Here is a 24,084-nt window from a genome sequence, read left to right as displayed (position 1 = left end):
TTAATAACAGATTTCTTGTTGTTGTTAGGTGCTGCGTCGAGTCAGTTCCAACCCATAGCGACCCTGTATAGGGTTTCTGAGGAGCGACTGGTGAGCTTGAACCACCGACCTTTGCAATCTGGTGCATTAACCCACAGCACCACACCAGGACTCCTTAATAACAGATTAGTTATATGGAAATAAATCTTTTCTGTCTGGCTTCTTTCATTCATCATTGTATTTGTGAGATTCATTCATGTTAATGAATGCACTTGGGGTTAGTTCATTCTCACTGATGAACAATATTCCATTATATGAATACACCACAATGTATTTAGCCAGTCTACTGTTCTACTAGTGACGGTCACTTAGGGAGTTTCTGGTTTGGGGCTGTCATGGATACTGCTGCTTTGACTTTTGACTTTCCCTTTCGGTGAACATATGTATGCACTCTGATGCTTCATAAGGAATGCTGATCGAGGGAGGTCTGCAAGCTTTCCTTAGCATTGTGGGGACCCAGCTCAAAGGAGAAAGCAACTAATTGTTAATGACCTAAATAGATGCTTACGGCAGGGGAAGATGGGATTTTCTAAGGCTATAAAAAAAGGCTAATCTTATCCCCATGGGGCCACACTGCCAGTAAAATACATCTCTACAAGCCAAACACACAGCATTTACTGCCATGAGGAAAACGCGTGGGATTTTGTATATACCAGGAGCCAGGGGGCCTGCATTTTTAGTCTTTCTTCTTCTACTCACAGGGATCTGCTTTGCTATTGCTGTTACCAATATACTGGAGAAGCTATTATGATCATTATCATGCTGCATGTGAAAAGGGAATGAAAATAGGAGTGAGATGGAAAGAGCAGAGAAATGGGGCTTTTAGTTCTAGGTCGGCCATCAAGTAGCTGCGTGACCTTCGGCATGTCATTTAACCTCCTTCCGGCAGCTGCTGAATATTCATGAGGCACCTTTCATCTATGAGGGCTATAAAGAACATACAACAAGGTCACTGCTCTTTAGAGTGTTCATTATAGAAATAACACACACTGACCACTTCTTAACACCTGTGTTGATTTCTTATGTTTCTTTCGTTTTTGTTCCTGGGCAGCTCTGTAATTTTCTTTTCTTCCTTCCCTCCTTCCCTTACCACCCAACCCCAACAAGGCACAAAACTGTTGAAACTGATTAATTAATCAAAGTGTAGACAAACTATGCTAATCTTTTAGACAGCAATAAAAGCATTATTGAAAGTAAATTGAACATTTAAAAGCTTCTCCCCAGCCAAATCTACTTCCCATATCAAATAAGAAAATTAATTGCCCCACTCAGAACGAATAAGGAACAACCCAGGGGTAGCCTGCGGTGAGCTGGGGTGAAGCCAGCCCGGAATCAGAAACCTGGGTTCCTGTGCTGGTCCTGCCTCTTTAGCTCTGTGACTATGGGTAAATTACATAAACTCAATATTCTCACATATCAAATGATGGGACTTCTTGCTATCTATCTAATGTTTCGTTAAGATCTACAATTGTAAGTTCTACGGAATCTTAGTGAGTGGATAAGAGATGACATGCTTTGAACTCTTGGGGAATAAAGTATTAAAAGTTCATTCAGGCCTACTTGCAACCTGCCCCACTCTGATTGCCAAGTCTACTGAGAATCCTTTTAAAGTTCCCTAAGATACACCGGCTCCTAATCCCCCTGTTTTCTCTCAGGAAACGTGAGTGGTTTAAATCCATTGTTTCCAATATGAGTTATTCTGGCTACTTTCAATCTTGTTGGCTATTGCTGTTATGTGCCGTGGAGTCGGTTCTGACTCATAGCGACCCTGTACAGGGTTTCCGAAGCTGAAAATCTTTACGGGAGCAGAACGCCTCATCTTTCTCCCGTGAAGCAGCTGGTAGTTTCGAACTGCTGACCTTGTGGTTCGCAGTCCGATTTGTAACCACTACGCTACCAGACCTTGTAGAGATCAAGAAAAATCAGTTTGGGATTGATGGGGCAATATTCATATTCACAGCAAAGACATGAGAATAGGAAGTCCTCTAAGATAACCAGTTACCAGCGAGTTGACTCTGTCTCAAGGAAACCCCATGTGTGTCAGAGTAAACCTGTGCTTCTTAGGGCCTTGACTGGCTGATATTTCTTCTGAGTTGCCTGCAGGTGGATTTGAAGAGCCAAGTGCATTAACTGTTTTCACCACCCAGCGACTCCTGACCCCAGACAGCCTGCATAAATGAGCACTGTTTCTTGAGGTTTTAAAACTCAGTCTCTCTGTTTCACTTCTGGTCTAGACCCAAATGAAGACTGGCACATATGGTTACAGCTCTTACATTATATCTATGACATTTGTGTGGGGTGTACAGTTTCCAAAGTATCTCATGTACATCTTTCTTTGGTCTTGTTGCACACCAAACCAAAATGCCAAACCCACTGCCACTGAGTTGATTCCAACTCATAGAGACCCTATGTAGGATTTCAGAGATTGAAGGTCTTTATTGGAGCAAACTTATCTTTCTCCTTGGAGTGGCTGGGAATCATCAACCTTGTGGTTACCAGTCGAATGCCTAACCCACAGAACCACCAGGGGTCCTTTAATGTATACAGCTGTTAAGGAATTCTGCTCAAGTCACACCTTCCAATTCCCTCATCGTGTCCAAGAAGGCTGTGCTCTATGTCCGTTTTCTGGATTCTGAGGGTTCCCCTGAGTCGCTTGCATTCTAGTCCCTGTCACCCGGATACAGCTTTTCTCACATTCTTCTCACCTCTCTCCTTGTGTCCCAGATATGAGGCTGATCTCTCTGACAGGGAACAGCCCGGGGCTGGAATGACCGAGTTCTGCCTGGTTACCTAAGTCCTCTTTGCGCTTCGGCTACAACACACATATCAGAAATCATCACTCAAAACTTCCGGCACACCTAAAATTCCCTGGGATTGGTTGAGCAGAGATCATTTACAAAGCCCAGCTTCCCATCAGCAGCTCCATTCATCATTGCCTGAGAAATATTAGCATGGTTCCTTGTCACACACCTTATGCTGGGTGAGAGGGATAGAGGTTTGTTTGTACAATAGCTTCCAGGAGGCTGACTGACCTTGGTAAAAGGGAGATAATTACACAGCTGTTCAGAAACAAATACAGAAAAAAAAAAAAAAAGAACATAAACGAATTATGTTCAATGGTGGTAATTTTTCTGTTTGGAGAATGACTAGTGTTGCTTTGAAAATGCAGCTTTTGGTTATTAGTAAAGACCTCAACATGCCTGTAGCTTTACATAGTATCTTGCACATATGTGGTGGGTGTTGATACAGTTTCAAAATTCTGAACACATAAGGAAGATTCCAGAAGAATAACTATGGGGCAGAGATATGTCAGGCCTTGAGCCTCGGACGACAACTTCCCATCTCCTATCATAGAAGAGTCTGATGTACTAGATGCCTGGTGCAGGCCCCCCACAGGAGCCATCGAGGGATGGCTCAGAGAAGGTCTGGAGACCTTTCTCTGAGATAATACTAAATCAAGCATGGGCATCTCTAAAAACATAATAAATTGAAACTTACAAGAACAGTCCACAGGGAAGGCTTTCTTTCAAAGCTGGAGGAATTATATGGTAAGGGTGGACAAAGACGCCTCAGGTAAAGCTTTATTTCTATTAGGGCTTCCTTTAACTCAAAGATTTCCTGAGCCATTTTAATAGCTTCTGGGAATTTTCTTAAGTTTGTATCCTTTCTGTGACCCTAGTTCAGGTTTCCAGGTACTTCTGCTGGCCCTATTGTTCTGCTATTGTTCGCCCTCTATTGTTCGTGATCAATTCTGTAGAATTCTCTTCAATCCCTCCTCCCACCACTTCCTTCCAAGGAACAAAGTTCTCCAAGTCATTTTCTTTTTTTCCCCTTCAAACATGAGGGCTTATAGAGAATGTGAACTAGACCCCAACCCCCTGCCACTCCTTCTGCATGCTGGTTACACAGATCCTAGTACCAGAAACTAGAAGGAAAAGCGTGTCAAGCTTGAATAGGAAAATGTCTCTAGCAAATGGGCCTTCAAATTGATGGCCGGAGCTTCTCTTTTAAGAACAAACCAACTCATTAGGGGAAAAGCCTAACTAATTGAAAGGGCTAAATTCCGCAGGCCCTTCTGGGATCCTGGATAATGCTAGACTGTGAGCATCTTGAAGACCATGAACTGTTACTCCCTCGCCAACAGCAGGTGCTGAACAAATGCATCACTCCATGGGTATGTGGTACCTGCTCAGCCAGAATCTGCTGCTGCTGCTGCTGCTGCTGCTGCCTTTGCTCCCGCAGGAACTGTTGCTTCTGTTGCTCCATCAGCTGGGCCCGCTGATCCATGAGCATCTGCTTCATGATGGCTGCCTGGGGCTGGTTGCCTAGGAAGCCGGGACCCGAGGGACTGGCTCCGGAGACCATGCTGCCCGAGCCTGGGGGCACCGAGGACTGCAAGGGGCCTGTGGTTCTGGGAAGTCCGACTGGGTGCTGCTCCTGGAAGGACAAGAAGAGAGAGATGCAGGGAGTCCACATGGAGTCTCACCACCATTTGAAGGGGAAGTACAGGGGAAGGGAAATGGGGCCGTCACCAGGGGCTTATGGATCTCAAGGGTCCTGAGTGGCACACACATGGAATTTCCTTAAATTAGTCCTCACAGCTGGCTGTTGCACAGTGGACTGAAAAGCTCCAGGAGGACAGTAAAAGAGTGTGGCTCAGGAAATCTGAGACCAAATCCAGTCTGTTTCAGATAGGGCTGAGTAATGGCTGAAGACAGGGTTTTCAACTAACATCAAAGGAAAGAGAAATCCTCAGGCTGCGCTTTGTTGTTGTTGTTGTTATGTGCTGTGGAGTCGGTTCCGACTCATAGCGACTTAGCACACGGTTTCCGAGGCTGTATATCTTTACGGGAGCAGAAAGCCTCATCTTTCTCCCACGGAACAGCTGGTAGTTTCGAACTGATGACCCTGAGGTTAGCAGCCAGATTTGCAACCACTACACTACCAGAGCTCCTTCAGGCTGCGCTTAGATAAACTCTAATCCTGACCTTACCTGTTAGTTCTTACTTTCCACCTGGTCAGAATGGACTTTTTATTAGCAAGGATATACATATAAGCAAATACAGAAGACTGTTGGAATCTAATTAACTTCAACATCTGACAACTTCGATTATACATATTGTTGTTTGTTGTTAAGTGCCGTGGAGTTGGTTCTGACTCATAGTGCTCCTGGATAGGCTTTCTGAGACTATAAATCTTTGCAGGAGCAGAAAGCCTCATCTTTCTTCTGTAGAGTGGCTGATGGGCTTGAACCACTGACCCACTGACCTTGTGATTTGCGGTCCAGTGCTTATCTTACAAAGTCACCGTGCTCTGTGTGATGTGGCACCACTCAATCTCAAGGTTGGTTTGAACCACAAGGTCGGTGGTTCAAACTCAGCATCTGCTCCTTGGAAACCCACACTGGCTTGCTATGAGTTGGAATGGCAGTTAACAACAACAACAATGTTGTTGTTAAGTATTGTTGCGTCAGTTCCAACTCATAGTAATCCTCTATAAGGTTTCCGAGGAGTGGTTGGTGGGTTTGAATTGCTGATCTTGCAGTTAGCAGTCTAGTGCTTACCCTATCGTGCCATGCCAGGATTATACACACACACAAACACATACATTATACACACACACACACACATATATATGTGGCTTCCAAAAGTTTGTGGGAAAATTCCATTTTCCATGAACTTTTGAAGGAGCTCTGGTAGCGTAGTGGTTATGAATTGGGCTGCAAACCTTAGGGCCAGCAGTTCGAAACTACCAGCCACTCTGCGGGAGAAAGATGAGTCATTCTGCTCCCGTAAAGATTTACAGCCTCGGAAACCCTGTACAGGATCGCTATGGGTCGGAACCAACTCAACGGCACTTAACAACAACAACAACAACATATGTAATATATACTTTAGGTAAGAGTTGTTGATGGTGACCAAAACTATTCATTCTTCCAACATCTTTAAATAGAGGATTGCCTCTCTTATATCTGAGGTAATTTTAATGTGGGTGGTTGGATGAAGTCTGTTGATTCTATAATTATGTGTCAGCCAGTGAAATGATGGCCACATTTAAGGACTTAGGGAACTGGGGGTAAAGTAGCTAAGGACCTAATCACACACAGCCAAGTCACGACTTGAAGAATATGCTTCGAGGAAGTGACAGCCAGACAGTGTAGACAGTTAGGGAGGAAAACTCAATATGAAGAGTAGGTGTGGGACTTTAAGATTCTGTTTCTAGGACTGGAGAGGCACTTCCTTTCCTGTGCATTATCATGTATACCTGGTGAGGGCATATACTGCCTAAACATTCCATAGCAATGCTCCTTCTAATTCATTACAGTTTCAACCACTAGAGCTCCTAGGACCGCCTCAGCATGGAACAACAGAGGGCAGCCAGCCCAGCCTGTGGGGAGTCGAATTTAAGGCTGCTTGCCTCTCAGCTAGGTCACTAACCAAAGACCTGTCCATCTGCTCCCCTAAGAAACCCCTATGGAGCAGTCGTATTTTGTTACATGGGGTCACTATGAGTCAGAATCGATTTGACAGAACCTAACCTAGTTTTCTTTCTGGCTATGAGATGTCTAAATGGTAATGTTCAGTTGGTCTTCTTCCCTCCATCCGTCTACCCAAACACAACAAGCAAACAAGTAAGCAAAAATAAAAAATCAAACAAACGCCACCACTCCTTTCACCTCGGAAACAATAGCACAAGGTTAGTCCAGTAGCTCAGGTCACACAGCTAGTAAACGGAAGAACCAGAAATAGAACGCTGAACTTGATTCTAAATTCAGTGTACCTTTCACTAGCAGAGAATATTCCCAGACTACAGGTCCATGATGCCAAATGTGTACTGGAGAATTGCTTGTAGATAGTGTCTTCTATAAATCTGCTTTATTTTATTTGTCAAATGTATGTAAGTACTGAATCCTGGTGTGGTGCTGTGGGTTAATGCACTGGACTGCAAGGTTGGTTTGCACTGCAAGGTTGGTGGTTTAAACTCCCTGGAAATGCTATACAGGGTCGCTATGAGTGGAAACTGACTCGATGGCACTTAATAACAACAACAATGTAAGTACTGAAGTTAATAAAAGTGAATCTAACAGTTTTTGTCTGTCTGAATGAATATACTCTGTAAATAGACAAATGGTAGGTAGATAGCTAGTATTTTTGACGTTAATAAAATGACCTTATACTAAAAAATGCTAGGAACCTTTATGATACCAGAAAGTTAACTTTCTGACTGACCCATACAGGAATCTAGATATTTTACAGTGTCCCTCTCATCTATTCTAATATTTGTCTATTTTCCAAACCCTTCTTTCCAATAGGATAAAGCTGCTTCCTGCCACCTTGAGAGACAAATGGCTTACTACTGACTTAACACTTTCATTCACACTTAAGTGTAGTTAACCAATCATCGAAAATATACAGATTTCCCCCCTATATATGTATATCCGAATATTTGACACCAGATACTTTCAAGTACTGATGATGATAAGAGTTGGAAACAAACAGACCCAAAGGAAGATGAAGTTCTCTTCAGCTTGATTTTATGAGCAGGCTGGTTTGGGCTGCCCCTGTTTATCTTTGTGCACTTTGAGAAGAGCAGGCCCAGAAGAAATGGTAAACAGAGAAGTAATGCTCTTCCAGCCTCCTGTTCACCCAGGGTAAAAAAGGGAGAGGCAAATGGGGTCAAGATGTTGATACTTTTCACCAGTCTCCACCCCGCCCCCCTTCCTGGAACAAAAGGAATACTTCAAAAGAGCGCATTTCTTTTTCTCAAAAAGATAATTGGGTTATTACTCCTCAAAATTATGTTTTTCTCCAAATGGTCCCCTCCAAAGATTTTGCCTTCAGGTTTCTTCACTAAAGAACTAAACTCCTGGAGGCAGGATGGATTATGTGTAGTCTTAAAGGATTGTCTTCGTATTAAAACCCCCAAAAGGCAAATGTGTCACTGCCGAGTTACGTAGAATTTTGTCAGATTTATCCTGGCTGTGATCTTTACAGAAGCAGATTGCCAAGCATTCCAAGGTGCTGAGGGTGGGTTTGAACTGAAAACCTTTTGTGCCACCTCAAGGCTTGCTTCGCATATTAAACATCTGCAAACCGAGGTGAATTTAATATTTTCCTAAAGAACTTCGTTGAATTCAGAGAGGACCTCCGTATACCCCCAACCCGACTTAGGTGTGTATTTTAATGTAAAGATACAGCAAGTGACTTGCCTTACAAATTAAGCTGTTTGAGACTATTAACTGTTTCACATTACGCAGCTCCTTTTAACCTCCTATTTAAGAGCGTTTAATGAGAAATAGTCTGTCAAATTTCAGCATATCAAGTCATAGCTCTTGTTTCTAAGAAGGACACACACTGTGTTGTGCAATTAGAGAAAACCAGGCTGAGCTTTCGTCACATGAAATGTAATGCCTTGAAGTCAAATGATGCAGTATTTTTAGTTTTAATTACTGACTTGTTCTCCACCCCCTGCCCATTGACATTCCAAGTCTTCTACCAAGAACCTTAATACAGTCTCTTCTTTCAGAAATCCAATTGGCTGCTATAGATCATTACTCGCCATATCAGCTCACTTTCCAGTAACATAAAAGGAGGGGGGGAAATCAAAACAAATGAACCTATTTACATCTCCGGGGCTGTAGGATAATGCACTGGACCTCAAGGTACACAAGCCAATTCTCAGAAACCCTATACAGAGTGGCTGTAAGTTGGCTCAACTGAACTTAATAACAATACCACCCTCTAAGGAAAAGATCTTTGCACTTTTCTAAAGATAAGAAAAAGGTGGTGGTAGTGGTTGTCTGTCACGGAGTCAGTTCTGACTCATAGGACCCTGTATAGGATTACTGAGGCTCTAAATCTTTATGGGAGTAGAAAGCCTCATCTTTCTTCCGAAGGGTGGCTAGTAAATTCGAACTACTGACTCTACGGTAATCCACCAGGGCTCCTCGAGGAAGGTGGTGGTGGTTGTTGTTGTTAAGTGCCATCAAGACGGTTGTGAAACATAGCGACCCTGTACAGTGGTTCCAAAGAACAGCTGATGGGTTTGAAGTGACCTTGTGGTTCTCAGTCCAGTGCTGATCCTAACAGCACCACCGGGAGCCCGGGGGAAGGTTGTTATTGTTAAGTACCGTGGAGTCGGTTCCGACTCATAATGACCCTGTACAGGGTTTCCCAGGCTGTAAACCTTTACGGGAGCAGAAAGCCTCATCTTTCTCCCACAGAACAGCTGGTAGTTTTGAACTGCCAACCTTTAGGTTAGCAGCCCGATTTGTAACCACTACGCTACCAGGAGAAAGGTAGGAGATGTTTATTTTTTTTATTTTTTAAAAAAGGCTACCTCCCCCAAAGAGGCAGTTTTCTATTTCAAAAAACAGCTGTGGTAAAAATATCTCCCAAGAGCAGCCAGCTGTTTATTTATAAATCTGTATGTAGGGAAGCTTTATTTCTCTTAAGTGTTTTCAAGAAAAAGCATAGTGTTTGGGCGAGAGGGGCCAGGGCTGCTGGCGGCGGATCAAAGACTGCAGGCTCCTTGGAGGGGTGCAAGCACAAAAGGCTGCTTTGCAGGGATGAGACAGGGTGCCAGGACCTTGGGGATAACTGGCTTGAGGAGGCCCAGGGCCTCAGCCTTTTTCAGGCTTTCTTAGGCGGGGAAAGAGGGAGCAGCTGTTGTACCTCCTCTGGCCCAGCAGATGGTGGTGTCTGCCCGATCCTCAGCCGCGCAGCCCGCCTGCTCCGCCCCCTCCGCACATCCCCTCACTTGCAGATGGCTTAATCATGACTCCTGTTCCTCCTCCTCCTCCTCGGCCCCCGCCCCGCGCGTCTGGGCCAGCGCTGCGAACGTGGAGCCAGGCAGTCAAGTGTTACTGCGTACAGCAGGTAGCCTGGCAACTGAGAGCATAATACCAAGCAGATGGTGTTCGCACGGCGTGATGGACATCACACACGACAGCCTGAGACAATCCAGGAATTCCCTGGTGACTCGAGGCCCTCTTTACACAAAATGAGTTCTCTCTCCATTGCCTTGTATCTCTAGGGTTATCTTCCCCCTCTCTACGACTGACACTGAACTGGTTTCTTATTACCGACTTTTCTTCCAGCCCGCGGGGAGGGCGCGGGAAGGGGACCGTGAAGGAAACGGAAGGGCTGGGGGCAGGTGGAGATCGGGGTGGGGTGGGGTTGTGGCTACTGGAAAGGGGAGCGAAAAGTGGCAGAAAGCACCTCAGGACGGACAATCTGAGAGGGATAGGGTTCCCGTCACCAGGGTTTCACAAAGCCAGAGCGCGCAGGGGGGCGGTGAGGAGCACGCTTGGTGTCGGCCCGGTCTCTGTCTCTGCTCAGTCTTTGCAATCGCCTTGCCTTCGAATTTCGAATGAAATTTAGGATTTTATTTAAAAAGTCCCCTGGGGCGTAATTTAGCCTCTCGACTAGAGCCTATATCCTTACAAGTCCTTAGGGGATTCCAACTAAGAAGTCAGGAGTGGGGAGTCCTTGTGCTTCCCGCAGGCCTGAAAATGCCTTTGCGCAGGCTTTCCTAACAAAGGAACCGCCCGGGCGGCCCTTGGCGCGGGCTGAGGCGGTGCGGGGGCTCCTGCGTGCCGAGACACTGGGGGCCCTTGAGGGCCTTTCCCTGCGCACGCCCCCCCCCCCGCTGCCCTCCCCCGTCAGCGGGGCCCGGGAGGGTGTGGCGCGCGCTCGCGGCTGGTGCTTCCCAGCCACCTCCCGACCCCCGCAACATCCTGGGTGCCAGAGGCCTGGGAGGAACCGGGAACGGAGAACGTGGGGACCAAGAGGAGGGCAGTTGCAGTCGGAAAAAGTACAAATAAATACATAACTAAAAAGTATGCTCCAGAATACCAATCTGTGTTTTTCACACAGTGAACTGGATAAATTAAAAAAGGAAAGAAAAATGAAATCTTCAGCTCAAATGGAATTTTGACAGTTCTATAAAGCAAGAGACGTCCATGTCCAACCTCTCACACCAGTATCTAAAGGCTTTGTCCCTGCCTAGAGAAGGTGTTATTCAAGTTTCAAGTTTCAGGAAGTCTTTTTCAAAGGTGAAAGCTAACGTTTCACGCTGAACATCACACTTGCTGGGAATGAGTTCATCAGTTTCCTGATTCCAACACCCACAGTGGAGGCTGGTTGGAGGTCCCTGGCTGTGAATCCGGGAGGCTCAAGGGTGGTGAGGCTTGGGGTAGTCCTCGGGCTTCAATTTAAAGTCATATTCTTAAGACTCCTCTTTGACAATGAAAACTTGTTGTTGTTAGGTGCCATCGAGTCGGTACCGACCCATAGCGACCTTATGCACAGCAGAACAAAACACTGCCCGATCCTGGGCCACAAACTTAGGAGATGAAATAGTTAATAAAGCGATTTTTAGAATGGAAATGGTTAAGAAGTTACTAAAGCCTCCCCTACTTCCAGCAGAGGCAGTTTGGAAAACAGTGGGCTATCTGCACAGTTTTTTAAGTGTGGGTTCCAGGATCAGCAGTTTTAGCATCACCTGGGAGCTTGTTAGAAATGCGAATTCTCAGGCTCCCCCCTAAGGCCCACAGAATTAGAACCTCTGGGGGTGTTTTAACAAGCCCTCCAGGTGATTATGATGTGCACACTTTGAGAATCATTGGGGCAAATCATTCTAGTTTATGGGCACTGACTGCAATCCAATCTCTCTGTCCTAGCTAGATTGGAAACCCTGCACTTTTGCAAGGCGTCCGAGTGCAGTTGCTTAGATTTCTATGGCAGATTCTTCTGCATTTGCAGAAGGGCTGCTTTGCTCAGTGATGTGTTCAATGTGTTCAAACCCAAGAATTCTGAAGGGAGCCTGATCCTGTGACTTTTCCAGGAAAGTTAAGTTATAACTGTGGTGGAGGCTCAGGAGCAGCCAAGATTGAGGAAGGGAGGGAAGGTGGGGGTGTGTGAGTGTAACTCTCTTGCTGAGGAAGCATCAAATGTCCCCAGGTTTGAAAATAACACAGAAATATCCTGGTGTGGTGCTATAAGGTAAGCACTGCAAGGTTGGTGGTTCAATCCACCAGCTGCACACGTCACAATGAGTCCTAATCGACATGATGGCACTTAACCAGAGTTCCCTCTGGTTGGAAAGGATAAAGTCAATTAACACTTGTAGGGCTAGTGTAGTGGTTATAAGCTGGGTGGCTAACCCAGTTCAGTCAGCAGTTCAAAACCACCAGCCCTTCTGTGGGAGAAAGATGATGCTTTCTGCTCCCGTAAAGATTTAGAGCCTCAGAAAACCTCTGCAGGGTTGCTAGGAGTTGGAACTGATTCCTCGGCACACCACCACCAGGACACTTATTACAGTATATTCGAAGCACTCTGTTAGGTGCTGTAAACGCATTCATTTTGTTGATTTAAAAAACCCTGGGCTCCACGAGTTAAATCATTTGCCTGAGGTCCCACAGCCAGCGGTGGTCTCTGGTATTCTAACTTTTCCACCAGCTACAAAGTGTGGTGGTGGTGGTTATGGAGTCAGTTCCAACTTACAGCGACCCTGCATAGGGTTTCCGAGGCTGTAAATCTTTACGGGAGCAGAAAGCCTCATCTTCCTCCTACAGAACAGCTGGTAGTTTCGAACTGCTGACCTTGAGGTTAGCAGCTGGACTTATGACTTGTAATCACTATACTGCCAGAGCTGCTTGAGCAGACCACTCAGGAGGGCTCTGGAGTAAAAAGAAACGGGAATGGGGGAAGGGAAGATGAGCATAGAACATTAAGGTAGGAATTCCTTTGGGATCAAAGAATGAAATATAAACCCTTTTTTATTTTGCTTGATACCCAAAATTGGGATGTATCTGTGGTATCAACTTTGACATTTAAAGAAAGGACATAAGATTAGACCATTCATCCATAAGTGGAAGGAAGAAACAAACCGAAATAAAACCTTTAACAAGAGTGAGGGGAGAAATTTGGTTTCAAAATGGTGGTTTCTTTTACAGACTTTCTTTTCCAGAACAATTTTCACAATGGGCTTGGAGAGTTGCTTACAATAAATTTAGAGCAACAGGGTCTACCCTTTATAAATAATCCCTCTCTTTGCGGATTGTTGAATGAGTTTGAATAAAAAAGGTTTACTTTATGATGTGTGGTGGTGTCCCCCCAAGACAATTGAGATTCGAGGCAGAGTCTATCAATTTAGGAAGTTAGCGCTATAGGATAAGCACTGAACTAACTGTTAACTGTAAGGTCGGAGGTTCAAACCCACCAGTTGCCCTTTGGAAACCCTATATAGGGTGACTGTGACTATGAGTGGGAACTGACTCAATGGCGCTTAGCAACAACAACACAAAACCGGCAGTCACTTTCATGGAGCCCAATGCTATAGCTATTAAACAGTGTCAACAAAGTTATTTGCTCCTCCTGTAAGAAGGAGCAATATACATGAAGGACCCAAAAGACCTAGGTAGAAACATCTCCACCAAGGGCCCGGTGACCAGTACACCCCACCACATATCAAATAGTTTATTGGAAGTATTATTATTGCTATAATCCCTTAACCAGGCTTGTAGTAAAAACCAAAAACAAGTATAAAAGGTCAGAACGATGACAGTGCCGTTTCTGGTTAGCAACTAAGAGAATGAGAATGAGGACGATGACATTAAACTTGGGTTTTCTTTCTAGGTTTTCAATGGGTAGGAAAGAGTCCTTATTAAAAAAAAAAAAAAAAAAGTTTTGCTGATTTTTTTTCTCCCTGATCATTTGGAAAGAGAGCGACAAAAACGACAACAAATAAAAAACGCACAGAAGTTTAAAGGGGAAAACTGCAGTCATTCATATTTTCAACACTCAAAGGTAACCACTGGTAATATTTTGGTGTGCTTCTGCATTTCTTCCAGGGCTTTGAACTGGTTTGATCCAGTTTAATCCCCTGCTGAGAATCTGCTTTTTCACCTCAGATATATGGAATCAGAATCTACAGTTTAACAAGATCCTCAGGTGACTCCTATAGGCCTTATGTATACAGAGAGATCTTGTTAGAAATGCAGATTCTGTGTATCTGGGGTGAAATATAAAATTGTAGCAGGAATAAACTGGTTGGTGGCCCTGATTTCCTCCCTGCCTCTCCCAGTCCCTAGACAATACTGTATATTTCCCATGCGCATGATTATGGTATTTGCATGATTATACACCCTACTGTTTCATAGTAAGTAACATGGTAGTGGTAGAAAGTTTCAACTCTAAATACTTATAAGTTAAAAATTTCTGGCAGTGTGATATCCTTATGACAACATGCCTTCAAAGTCTTCAGGTTCCACAAGGATAATAGGGACTATGCATTTTCCCAGCATCCAGCACAGAGCTAAATTCTCCTTGGCAGTGGGATACAAATTTGCTAAACTGAAATGACTATGATGAACTTCAGCATTAACTAATCTCATGTATGATTGTTGTTGTTGTTGTTAAGTGCTGTCAAGTCAGTTCTGACCCATAGCAACCCAATAGAGGGTTTCCAAGGAGCGGCTGGTGAGCTTGAACCACTGACCTTGTGGTTCAAATGACTTTGCAGTCCAACACATTAGCCCACAGCGCCACACATGTATGATTGGAAAGGAGAAAAACTAATGGTCCTAGAATGGGCTGCTTCTCCAAGGTGCTGACCAGATTAGATTCCCTTCTGAAGATTAAAGAAAGGGTTAAACTTGGCAGTACAGTGCAAGATATGAGAGAGCCATCAGCTGCAGGAAGGTCAGGCTTTCAAGGACTTTCTTGGGGTAAAAACAACAAAAATACCATTTGTCCTTATCAGTACTTTGAACAAAGTTACCATAGGTCCCCTCTGTAAAAACACAACTTGGAGAGTTATGTTTTTCCTCTGCCTTTGATGTAAATTATAGAGTTCTTTTGATCCCTTTGTTGTTATTAATTCCACCACCAAAGCAACTCTAAATTGGTTAAAAGTTCATTAGTTTCCAACAATAGGAGCTTGATTAAATAAATTATGGTACATCCATACCATGAATACTAGGCATCCAATAAAAACCATGCCTTCTCAGACTATCTAATCACAGGGAAGAAAGCTTACAATGTATAGTTGAGAGACAGAAAAACAGTTTTTAAAACACTAGCTACAGAATAATATTGTTAGTATTGTTAGCTAAGGATTATAAGTGCTCTTTTTTTATTCTCTTCAAATTTTCCATTATGAACATATATTACTTTTAATAATGTTACTAGATAACCAAATAAAGGATAAGTCTAAACTGGCATAGGATGGAATGTAGTGAATTCAAGAGGGGTTCAGTTTATGTCTGGAACCTGAGCTATTTGTATGGGAGCCCAGTTTGTAATCTGAAGCATGCAATGTTGTGTTCGATTGTTAGGTGCCCTTGACTCCGTTCCCACTCATGGGGACCCTATGTACAATAGAAACACTGCCTGGTCCTGAAGCCACTGTTTTAATCCATCTCATTGAGGGTCTTCATCTCATGATGTCCTCTTCCAGGGATGGGTTCCTCCTGACAGCATGTCCAAAGTACATGAGATGAAGTCTCCCAGTAGACATACCTAAATTGAGATTTCCCTCTCAAGATCTGGACATGGCACTGACATGCCGTGTTTGCCTATAAATTCAGCAACTAGGCCAAAATTTCAGCCCCAGAAAAGACTCAGACCATCTTCCAAGAATTCTTTGATCCACCCTGACCAGCTTACCCTTTGTAGCACCACCCTGTTTTCTGTGGTTTCTCTCCATTCTAGACCTGAAACCACAAAGCATGGCCAGAACTAGCCCAACATTTAGAGTTCAAGGACTCCAGAGATGGAAGAAAACCACCATTTGTCTCCACAGATTGTATTCTCCGTGGAGCTGTAAGAAGACACCTAGCCACAAGAGTTGTGAACCTGTCCCCAGAGGAGAAGAGCTCAGTGTCTGTGGGTCACTGTCAGGAAACATGGATAGCAAGTGGTTTGTCAGCTGCTCCACGAATTACTTTTTTTTACCCATATGTTCACTACTTGTTTTTCCTTGATGTAAAAATGGGGTGGTGGGTGTTAGCAAAGAATCTCAGCTGTCTTCAACGGAGCTGCTGGAAAGCTTGTTTTCTTCCTGAGCTACTGTTCCCCCTACCCTGTACCATTCTCTCTTACTTTGCCCTCCCTTTCTGATGAAGTCATCAAGCCAAAGATTGCATAACTGATGCATAGGCCTATCTTGTGTTATACTGGGAGATGGGCCAATGTTTCCATTTATAGACAAGAGCACCACCACGCTGCCAAATGGAGCTCTCTGCTGCAGCCACTACAAGAAGACAGGAAGTAGGAAAGAAAGCTTGGAGCTGGAGCACATGCTGTGAAGGGAAGGCAGGGGGCTTTCTCCAACATCTCCATCACCTCAGTAGCCTTTGGACAGTGGCTGGGTGGGGAGATCAGCCCTGTGGCCCTCTCCTCCCCTCTTCCTCTAGTTGCTGCTAGAGCGAGGGTTTAATGTAAGCCTGTTCTGCTGGTTTTCTGAAGGCTGAACCTATCTGTGGGCACACCAAGTGTGATCATGTGACTCGAGGCTGCAGCTGCCCACATTCCTAAGAGCGGAAGCCAGCCCAGCAGTTGTGGTAGGGTTTGAGGAGGCTACAACTCTGGGCTGGATATGACATAGGCAGGAACAAAGCAGAAATGTGTAGAAATCTGGAGTTGGTACCTTATATGTGTAGAGAGTTGGGCTGAGAACCAGCTTGTTAGAAGAAGCAAGTCAAGGAGAGGGACTCACACAATTCCTTGGGGTTCTCGGTATAAATGCCATTTGAACATGGACTTTACATGCACAAAGATCCTCTAAAGACGTTGGCACACATTCTTCAAACTAGGTTTTACATCGAGTCACATAGATCCCCTGATAGACTGAAAGATACATCTGTTTTACAGTTTTAAACTGTACCCTGTTAATATAGCAGGCAGCCTCCAGTCCATCATGAATCACTATATTCTTTACTGTATCTTCTCAATGGTATTATTACAGTGCTCTGTATTTAAAAAAAAAAAAAAAAAAAGAATAGAAACACTGATTTAAAAAAAAACTCGACTGGCATTTCTTCATTTAAAAATGAAATCTGTGCTGACTCCCAAACATGCAAGCAGCCCAGGTACTTTCTTAACCTTGAGAAGTCCTGGGGATAAATTGGCATAAAAATAGTCTTAGAAGAAATAGGGATCTCAAAGCGAGTTCCCTAAATTTCACTTGCATTGCCATAAACACAGCTCCTGACTCCACACCACGCACACAAACACAGTAACCTGCATAAAGGGCTCTGCAGACAATTGGTAATCTTCTTTTCTACAAATCTTACACTTTTTACTCATTTCATCATAATTTCTCTCAGAGACTATGATTCAGTTGTTGTTGTTGTTGTCATGTGCTATGGAGTCAGTTCCGACTCATAGCGACCCTATACAGGGTTTCCGAGGCTGTAAATCTTTACGGGAGCAGAAAGCCTCATCTTTCTCCTGCTTAACAGCTGGTAGTTTTGAACTGCTGACCTTGGGGATCACAGCCCGATTCGTAACCACTACGCTACCAGAGTGCCTTGTGATTCAGTAGTGCTTAGCATATAGCAGGCACTCATCTATGTTTGCTATTATTATCATCACGATTAATAATAATGAGGGAATTGGAAACTTCAGGAGGGGCCTATATTTTGGCTCATGTTTTGTTCTTTCTTAATGGTCAGATCTGTTCATTAGCTTTTCACAATAAAATATCTGTTACTAACAAATGGCCACTTTTTGCCTATGACTGAAACTAAGTTTACAGCTAAGTATGAAACAAAACCCTAGAGTGAAAGGTGAAATTTGTGTGAGACTTGAATCTTAGCAAGGAATAAATCTACTTGTGTTGACAATAACAATATAGACCTTCTAAGGTACACCTTAAGGAGCTCTGGTAGCTTAGTGGTTACCAGTCAGGCTGCTAACCTCAAGGTCAGCAGTTCAAAACCACCAGTGGTCTGCGGGAGAAAGATGAGGCTTTCCGTTCTTGTAAAGATTTACGGCCTCGGAAGTCCTATGCTGGTAGTCGCTATGAGTCGGAACTGACTCCACAGCACACCACCACCACCACCATCACCACCACCACCAAGGTGCACCTGACCCAAGCCATGATATTTTAAACAGCCTCATATGCATGTGAAAGTTGGACAGTGAATAAGGAAGGCCATAGAAGAATTGATGTATGTGAGTTGTGGTTTTGGAGAAGAATATTAAAATACCATGGACTGCTACAAAAGCAAACACATCTGTGTTGGAATAAGTACAGCCAGAATGCTCCGTCGAAGCCAGGATGGTGAGACTTTGTCTTATACTTGGGACATGTTATCAGGAGGGACCATCCTTGAAGAAAGACATCATGCTTGGTAAAGTAGAGAATCAGTGAAAAAGAGGAAGATCCATGATGAAATGGATGGCAGCAGCAATGACTTAACCACAGCAATTGTGAGGCTGGTGCAGGCCTGAGCACTGTTTCACTCTGTTTTGTATAGGATTGCTATGAGTTGGAGCTGACTTGATGACACCTAACAACCACAACAAAATTGGGGTTAGAGGCCCTGTACCTTTTGCCACTTATCCCCTATAAAAGCATATTTTTGCTTAAGCATTGTGGATTTATCACTAGTTTCCTACTCCTTTCTACCAAACCTCTTTACCATAATATCACCTCAAATACACCTCTTCTCCTTACATACTTGTGCTCATTCTTCCTGTAGCAGCTCCCCAACAGCTGTGCTTCTTAGATTCGGGTAAGATCCTCACAACTTACACCTAAAACCACATGCCTCCTTTAAGAGCTTCCATGATGGCTACCACTTGTCTCAAAGGGGACAGCCGTTAGAGGACAAAATCAGAATCAACAGGGTTGGACTGATTCATGCTGCAGAGGGACAGGGAGATCTAACCTGCTGTTCAGGATATTTATCTAGATGAGGTAGCTTTCTTCAGATCTAAAGATCATGTCTCTGGTATTTGCTACTTTCTGACTGGATCTCTAGAATACACATTTGTTTCTTTTACCTCAGCCCAACTTGTAACTTTCTCCCTTGAGTGTTCTTTTCGTTTTACCTTTCTCCCATTTTAAGAATAGGCAATTTCTCCATCAGCAATTATTAAATCCTTCCCACATCAGTCAAACTTTTCCTGGAAGCTGAGATTAAATATAAGTGGCTGGAAACTTGCCGAGGAGTAGTAGGGTGGGGGACGACAAACCTCAAGACTGAACTTTAAATCTGTTTCCCCTTTGTGTCACACACAGAAAACCCAGTGAGGTGAGCCCTTCTTTATCTACCTTAGGCTCTCAGGGCTCTATTTTTAATGATGGTTACTTTCTATATATGGATCAGTAAACACTACCTCCTATTTCATATTTAGAAATACATGCAATGGCTAACAAGGTCTATCTTTCGCTCTGTTTTTGAAGCAGTGGTAGAGAATTTCCAAGTTAAGAAGGGCTTCACTGAATACCCACTAGTAAGTAATTGCAAGTCCACATGGAGTGAATGTCTATGTAGAAGGTATAGAAGGAGCCAAGCAGGTTCACAATGTGGAGGGACCATCCTTGTGGTCACAGAGCCCAAGCATTATCACCATGGAAGTATCTGGAGTTGTCTGCTGCTAACTGAAAGATTGGAATCCTGGTGTGGCGCTGTGGGTTAATGTGCCACACTGCAAAGCCGTTTGAATTGCAAGGTCGGTGGTTCAAGCCCACCAGCTGCTCCTCAGAAACCCGATACAGGGTCGCAATGGGTCAGAACTGACTTGACGGCACTTAACAACAACAATAGCAACTGAAAGGTTGGAAATTCAAATTCACCCTGTGACTTTGCTGGTAATATGTTTCTGTAAAGATTACTGCAAAAACAACAACAACAAAAAACACACCAAAAAACAACACATACAAAAACAACCCTATGGGGCTGCTATACTCTGTCATATGGGTCATTATAAGATGGAAATTTGACTTGAGGATTCCTATCAACAACAACCACCACAACAATGGGGGTCCTAGACATTTTCAGCACCTCCCAGAAATTTCCTGGGGACAAAGTACAAATATATCCTGTAGTCAGAGATGCACACACACCTTGGGTAGGAACCTTGAGAGGTTTCGGAATACTGAGATTCATTTTCTGCTAAGAGGCTCAGATAAGGGAGGATTATATGTCAGTAAAATATATTGCCAAGGCTGCTAACCTAGTATGAATTCATGGATCTGTTTCAAGAACTAGAGCCATGTGCTTTTCACTGGAAGGTATACTATATAGCACAACCCATAATTGCAGTTTTTTTCTTTCAGTTTCCAGATCTTAGGATAGAATTTTTTTTTTTTTTTTTTAGAGTCTACGTCAAACAAACAAATAAGCCAACACCTGACTTGTTGGGTCATGTATACATCTATGCTTCGGATATGATGTGGAGTACGGAACTGTAATTTATGGATTCAATACATAAAAACAAGCACATACCACAAAGTCTCAACTCCAAATCAGAGCACAAAAACATCAAGTATGGAACACATATTTTGCCATTGACGTTTTCTTTCAATTCACGTTTGCATCCACTTTTTAAAAAGCTTTTGTGGCTCCGGGAGTTACCCAGCATGGCCTTTCAGCACAGCCAGCACAATGGAGATAAGTTCAGGCTTGGCCTTTATCCTGTCCAAACCAAACCTACTGCCATTGAGTTGATTTCCATTCAAGGTAACCCTATGGGACAGAGCAGAACTGCTTCCTAGGGTTTCCAAGGCTGTAAATCTTCACGGAAGCCAACTGCCATCTCTCATCGGTATAGAACAGCTGGTGGGTTCAAACCATCAAACTTTCAGTTAACAGAAGAGTGTTTTAACTGTTGTACCACCAGGACCCTTAGTTTTGTCATTTGTTGTTGTTACTGAGTGTTGTTGAGTCAGTTCTGACTCATAGCGATCCTGTATAGGGTTTCCGAGGAACAGTGGGTGGGTTTTAACCATGGACCTACTGTTCAAACAGACCTTTTAGTCCAGCAGTTATTCTATAGCGTCACATCCGGACTCGAGTTTTATAATTATTAACACTAACATTTACTAGGAACAAAAACAAATAGTAAGAGGCTAATTTATATGAGGAGGACTTCAAAAATGTCATGGAAAAAATCCATTATCTTTTCATTCCATTCTTCCATGAAGCTTGCTCATGTTGTTGTTAAGTTCTGTCGTGTCGGTTCTGACCCATAGCGGCCCTGCATAGGGTTTCCAAGGAGTGGCTAGTGAGATTGAGCTGTTGACCTTGTGGTTCAAACCGACCTACAGCATCACACACTCGTAGTACTACCCAATTTCTGAAGGTTGTTACCATATTTAAATCATCCACACACAATAATGAACCAAAGCAACTAAACAAGATGAATTTAAAATCTTTTGTTTTAAGCATATGGGGATAAGGCGTATATGTGATTAGAAGACCAAACTGATTAGATGTGAAGGAAGAACTGTGAACTGAAAAGAAGTCAAACTTACCCCTGGAGTGGGACCTGCTATGAGTCAAAATGAGACTTGATGACTGGTGGGATTGAACTAATGGCCTTTTTGGTTAGCAGTCAGGTGCTTTAACCACTGTGTTACCAAGGCTTCTCTTCTCTCTTGTCTGTGTGGTTGCTTTTAAGTGCTGTCGAGTCAGTTGTAACTCATGATGACCCTGTGTATAGGGTTTCCAAGGAGCAGTTGGGCATTTGAACTGCCAACCTTGTAGTTCATTGTCCATTGCTGATCCTACAGGACCACACCAGGAGTCACTCTGTCCTGTAGTATCTGATAGAACAATTTCACTTTCTTTTTTTTTTTTTTTTTGGTACCACCTCCAAGATTCTGTCTCTATGAATGGCTGTCATCTGTCTCTCTCCTAACATCACAGCACCGTCCTACAGAATCAAAGCCTGTTTTCAATTTTGCAGTCCTTCACAGAGACGGAGTACCGAGTAAGAAAGGTAATGATCCTACAACACCACACCAGGGGTCACTCTGTCCTGTAGGAATACTAAAATCTAAGTGGATAGACAATATTTACTTCTATTGAAAGGCTTGAGAATACCAGTTGGTCAAAATCCAATGTCAGATTAACCAAAAAGCAAGGTAAGCATGGATGTACTTGTGCTTGCTAACTAAACTGAAGTAAACAGTTTCACCTGATTTCACTACATTAAAAATGTGATACTTAAGGCTCCTTAGGATCAGCACTAGAGTCCTGGTGTGGTGCTGTAGGATAAGCACTGGACTGCAAAGTTCATTTGAATTTCAAGGTCAGCAGGGCTACTATGAGTCGGACTGACTTGATACCACTTAACAACAACAATAAGACCAGCACTGGGCTGAGAACCACAAGGTCGGCTGTTCAAACCCACCAGGTGCTCCTCAGACATCCTATACAGGGTCACTATGAGTTGGAACTAACTCCTTGGTACTTAACAATAACTATAATAAAACACCAGTTACTGTTGAGTTGATACCAACTTGTGATGACCTCCATGTATCAGAGTAGGGGTTTCAGTGGCTGCTTTTTCAGAAGTAGATAGCCAGACATTTCTACGGAAGCACCTTACAATTAGCACAATAGCTACTAGCCTTAATGTCCTCTGGTTCTGCTTGGGGAAAAACTTGATGAATCAGGTAGACTTGACTGTAATCCTTGACACAAGTATAGATTTTCAGATTTGAGTGGGTAGAGAAGCAGCGGCAAGGCCAAGGCGTATGTTGGGGTGTGGAGGAGGAGAACTGTGGGGCAGGTCTGACCACGCACAGGCCTCAGTGTGGGCAGAAACAACTGACTTAACCAACACGCAACCAAAAGTCACGAAAGGCTCTTATAGGTAATGAAACCATAAAAGCACTATTTTAAAAAGATTAAGCTGGTGTCAGGTAAAGCAGAGATTAGAATGGGCTGGTTTAGGAGGAGAAAAGTAGGGAGGAAGGGTTAAAAGCCAGCTATTAAAGTAATCCAGTCAGGAAGTGAAGAGAAACCACCTCAGACTTGTTTACTGACTAAGAATCCAAGAATAAAGAGTCCAATTTAACTACAAGATGTGTTTAGACAAGGATAAGAATTCTAGTACATTACTATCAAATGCAAATGTCTAGGGTCACTCTTTGGTCCTGGATTCCAAAGTTCTCCCACTCATGTTGAGTATCTTGTTAGTTTCATTCTACCCAATCCACAAGGTAACCATGAAGCTGGCAAAGATAGTGATCCCTATTTAAAACTCAGGTGTAAATAATTCCAGTCTTTCCTGTTCCCCTAATTTAAAAAAAGGAATGTATTTAGTGTGAAATTAGCATACAGAGTCCTGGTGTGGTGCTGTGGGTTAATGCGCCAGACTGCAAGGCTGTTTGAACTGCAAGGTCGGCGGTTCAAGCTCACCAGCTGCTCCTCGGAAACCCTATACAGGGTTGCTATGGGTCGCAACCGACTCTATGGAACTTAACAACAACAACAACAACATCTTAAACATACTGCCTGACTTTTAATGGGGTACAGAATATTAGATGTACACCTTGAATATTTTTAAGCTCTAACAATATATCCTGGGGATGAAAGAAGACGCAAAACAGAAACAGGAAATCTGACCAAAACCACTTGAATAAAAATAATAATTTTTTTAAAAAAAGATTTTAATTTTTGTGCTTCCTTAGCTTACTTTTCTAACATTTACTTCCTGCTAAGTCACTTAAAAATTTTCAAGTTGGCTTAATAAGTAATAATGAAAGCTATTTGGTGGCCAATTAAAGGGTTTTAATGACAAGTAGGTACAGCAGAAAGAGGAAGCTTTCTGTTCCTGCAGCCTCAGAAACCCTATGCAGGGTGGCTATGAGTCAGAAACAATGGGATGGCATTTAAATTAACAACAACAACAATGACAAGTAGGAGGGGCCACTAGTGGTTCAATGGTAGAATTCCAAGAGGGAGTCCCAGGTTCAATTCCCAGTCAATGCATCTCCTGTGTAGCCTCTGCTTATCTGTCACTGGAAGCCTGTGTGGTGTTTTGATGCTGAACAAGTTTCAGTGGAGCTTCTAGACTA

General features: G+C 43.5%; 1 protein-coding gene across 1 annotated transcript in view; it reads right to left on the bottom strand.

Moving 5' to 3' along the window:
* The window catches only part of MAML3 (mastermind-like 3 (Drosophila)), a 586,993-nt gene that overhangs the window by 8,282 nt on the left and 554,627 nt on the right, over positions 1–24,084 (bottom strand). Inside the window, exon 3 of the mRNA XM_006872222.1 lies at positions 4,225–4,476. Within this exon, the coding sequence (XP_006872284.1) occupies positions 4,225–4,476 (252 nt within the window). The remainder of the gene's footprint in view (positions 1–4,224; positions 4,477–24,084) is intronic.

This window comes from Chrysochloris asiatica, unplaced genomic scaffold (assembly GCF_000296735.1).
Source record: "Chrysochloris asiatica unplaced genomic scaffold, ChrAsi1.0 scaffold00187, whole genome shotgun sequence".
Lineage (NCBI taxonomy): Eukaryota > Metazoa > Chordata > Mammalia > Afrosoricida > Chrysochloridae > Chrysochloris > Chrysochloris asiatica.
The sequence above is the reverse complement of the archived record's forward strand: the minus strand, read 5'-3'. Positions and strand labels throughout refer to the sequence as shown.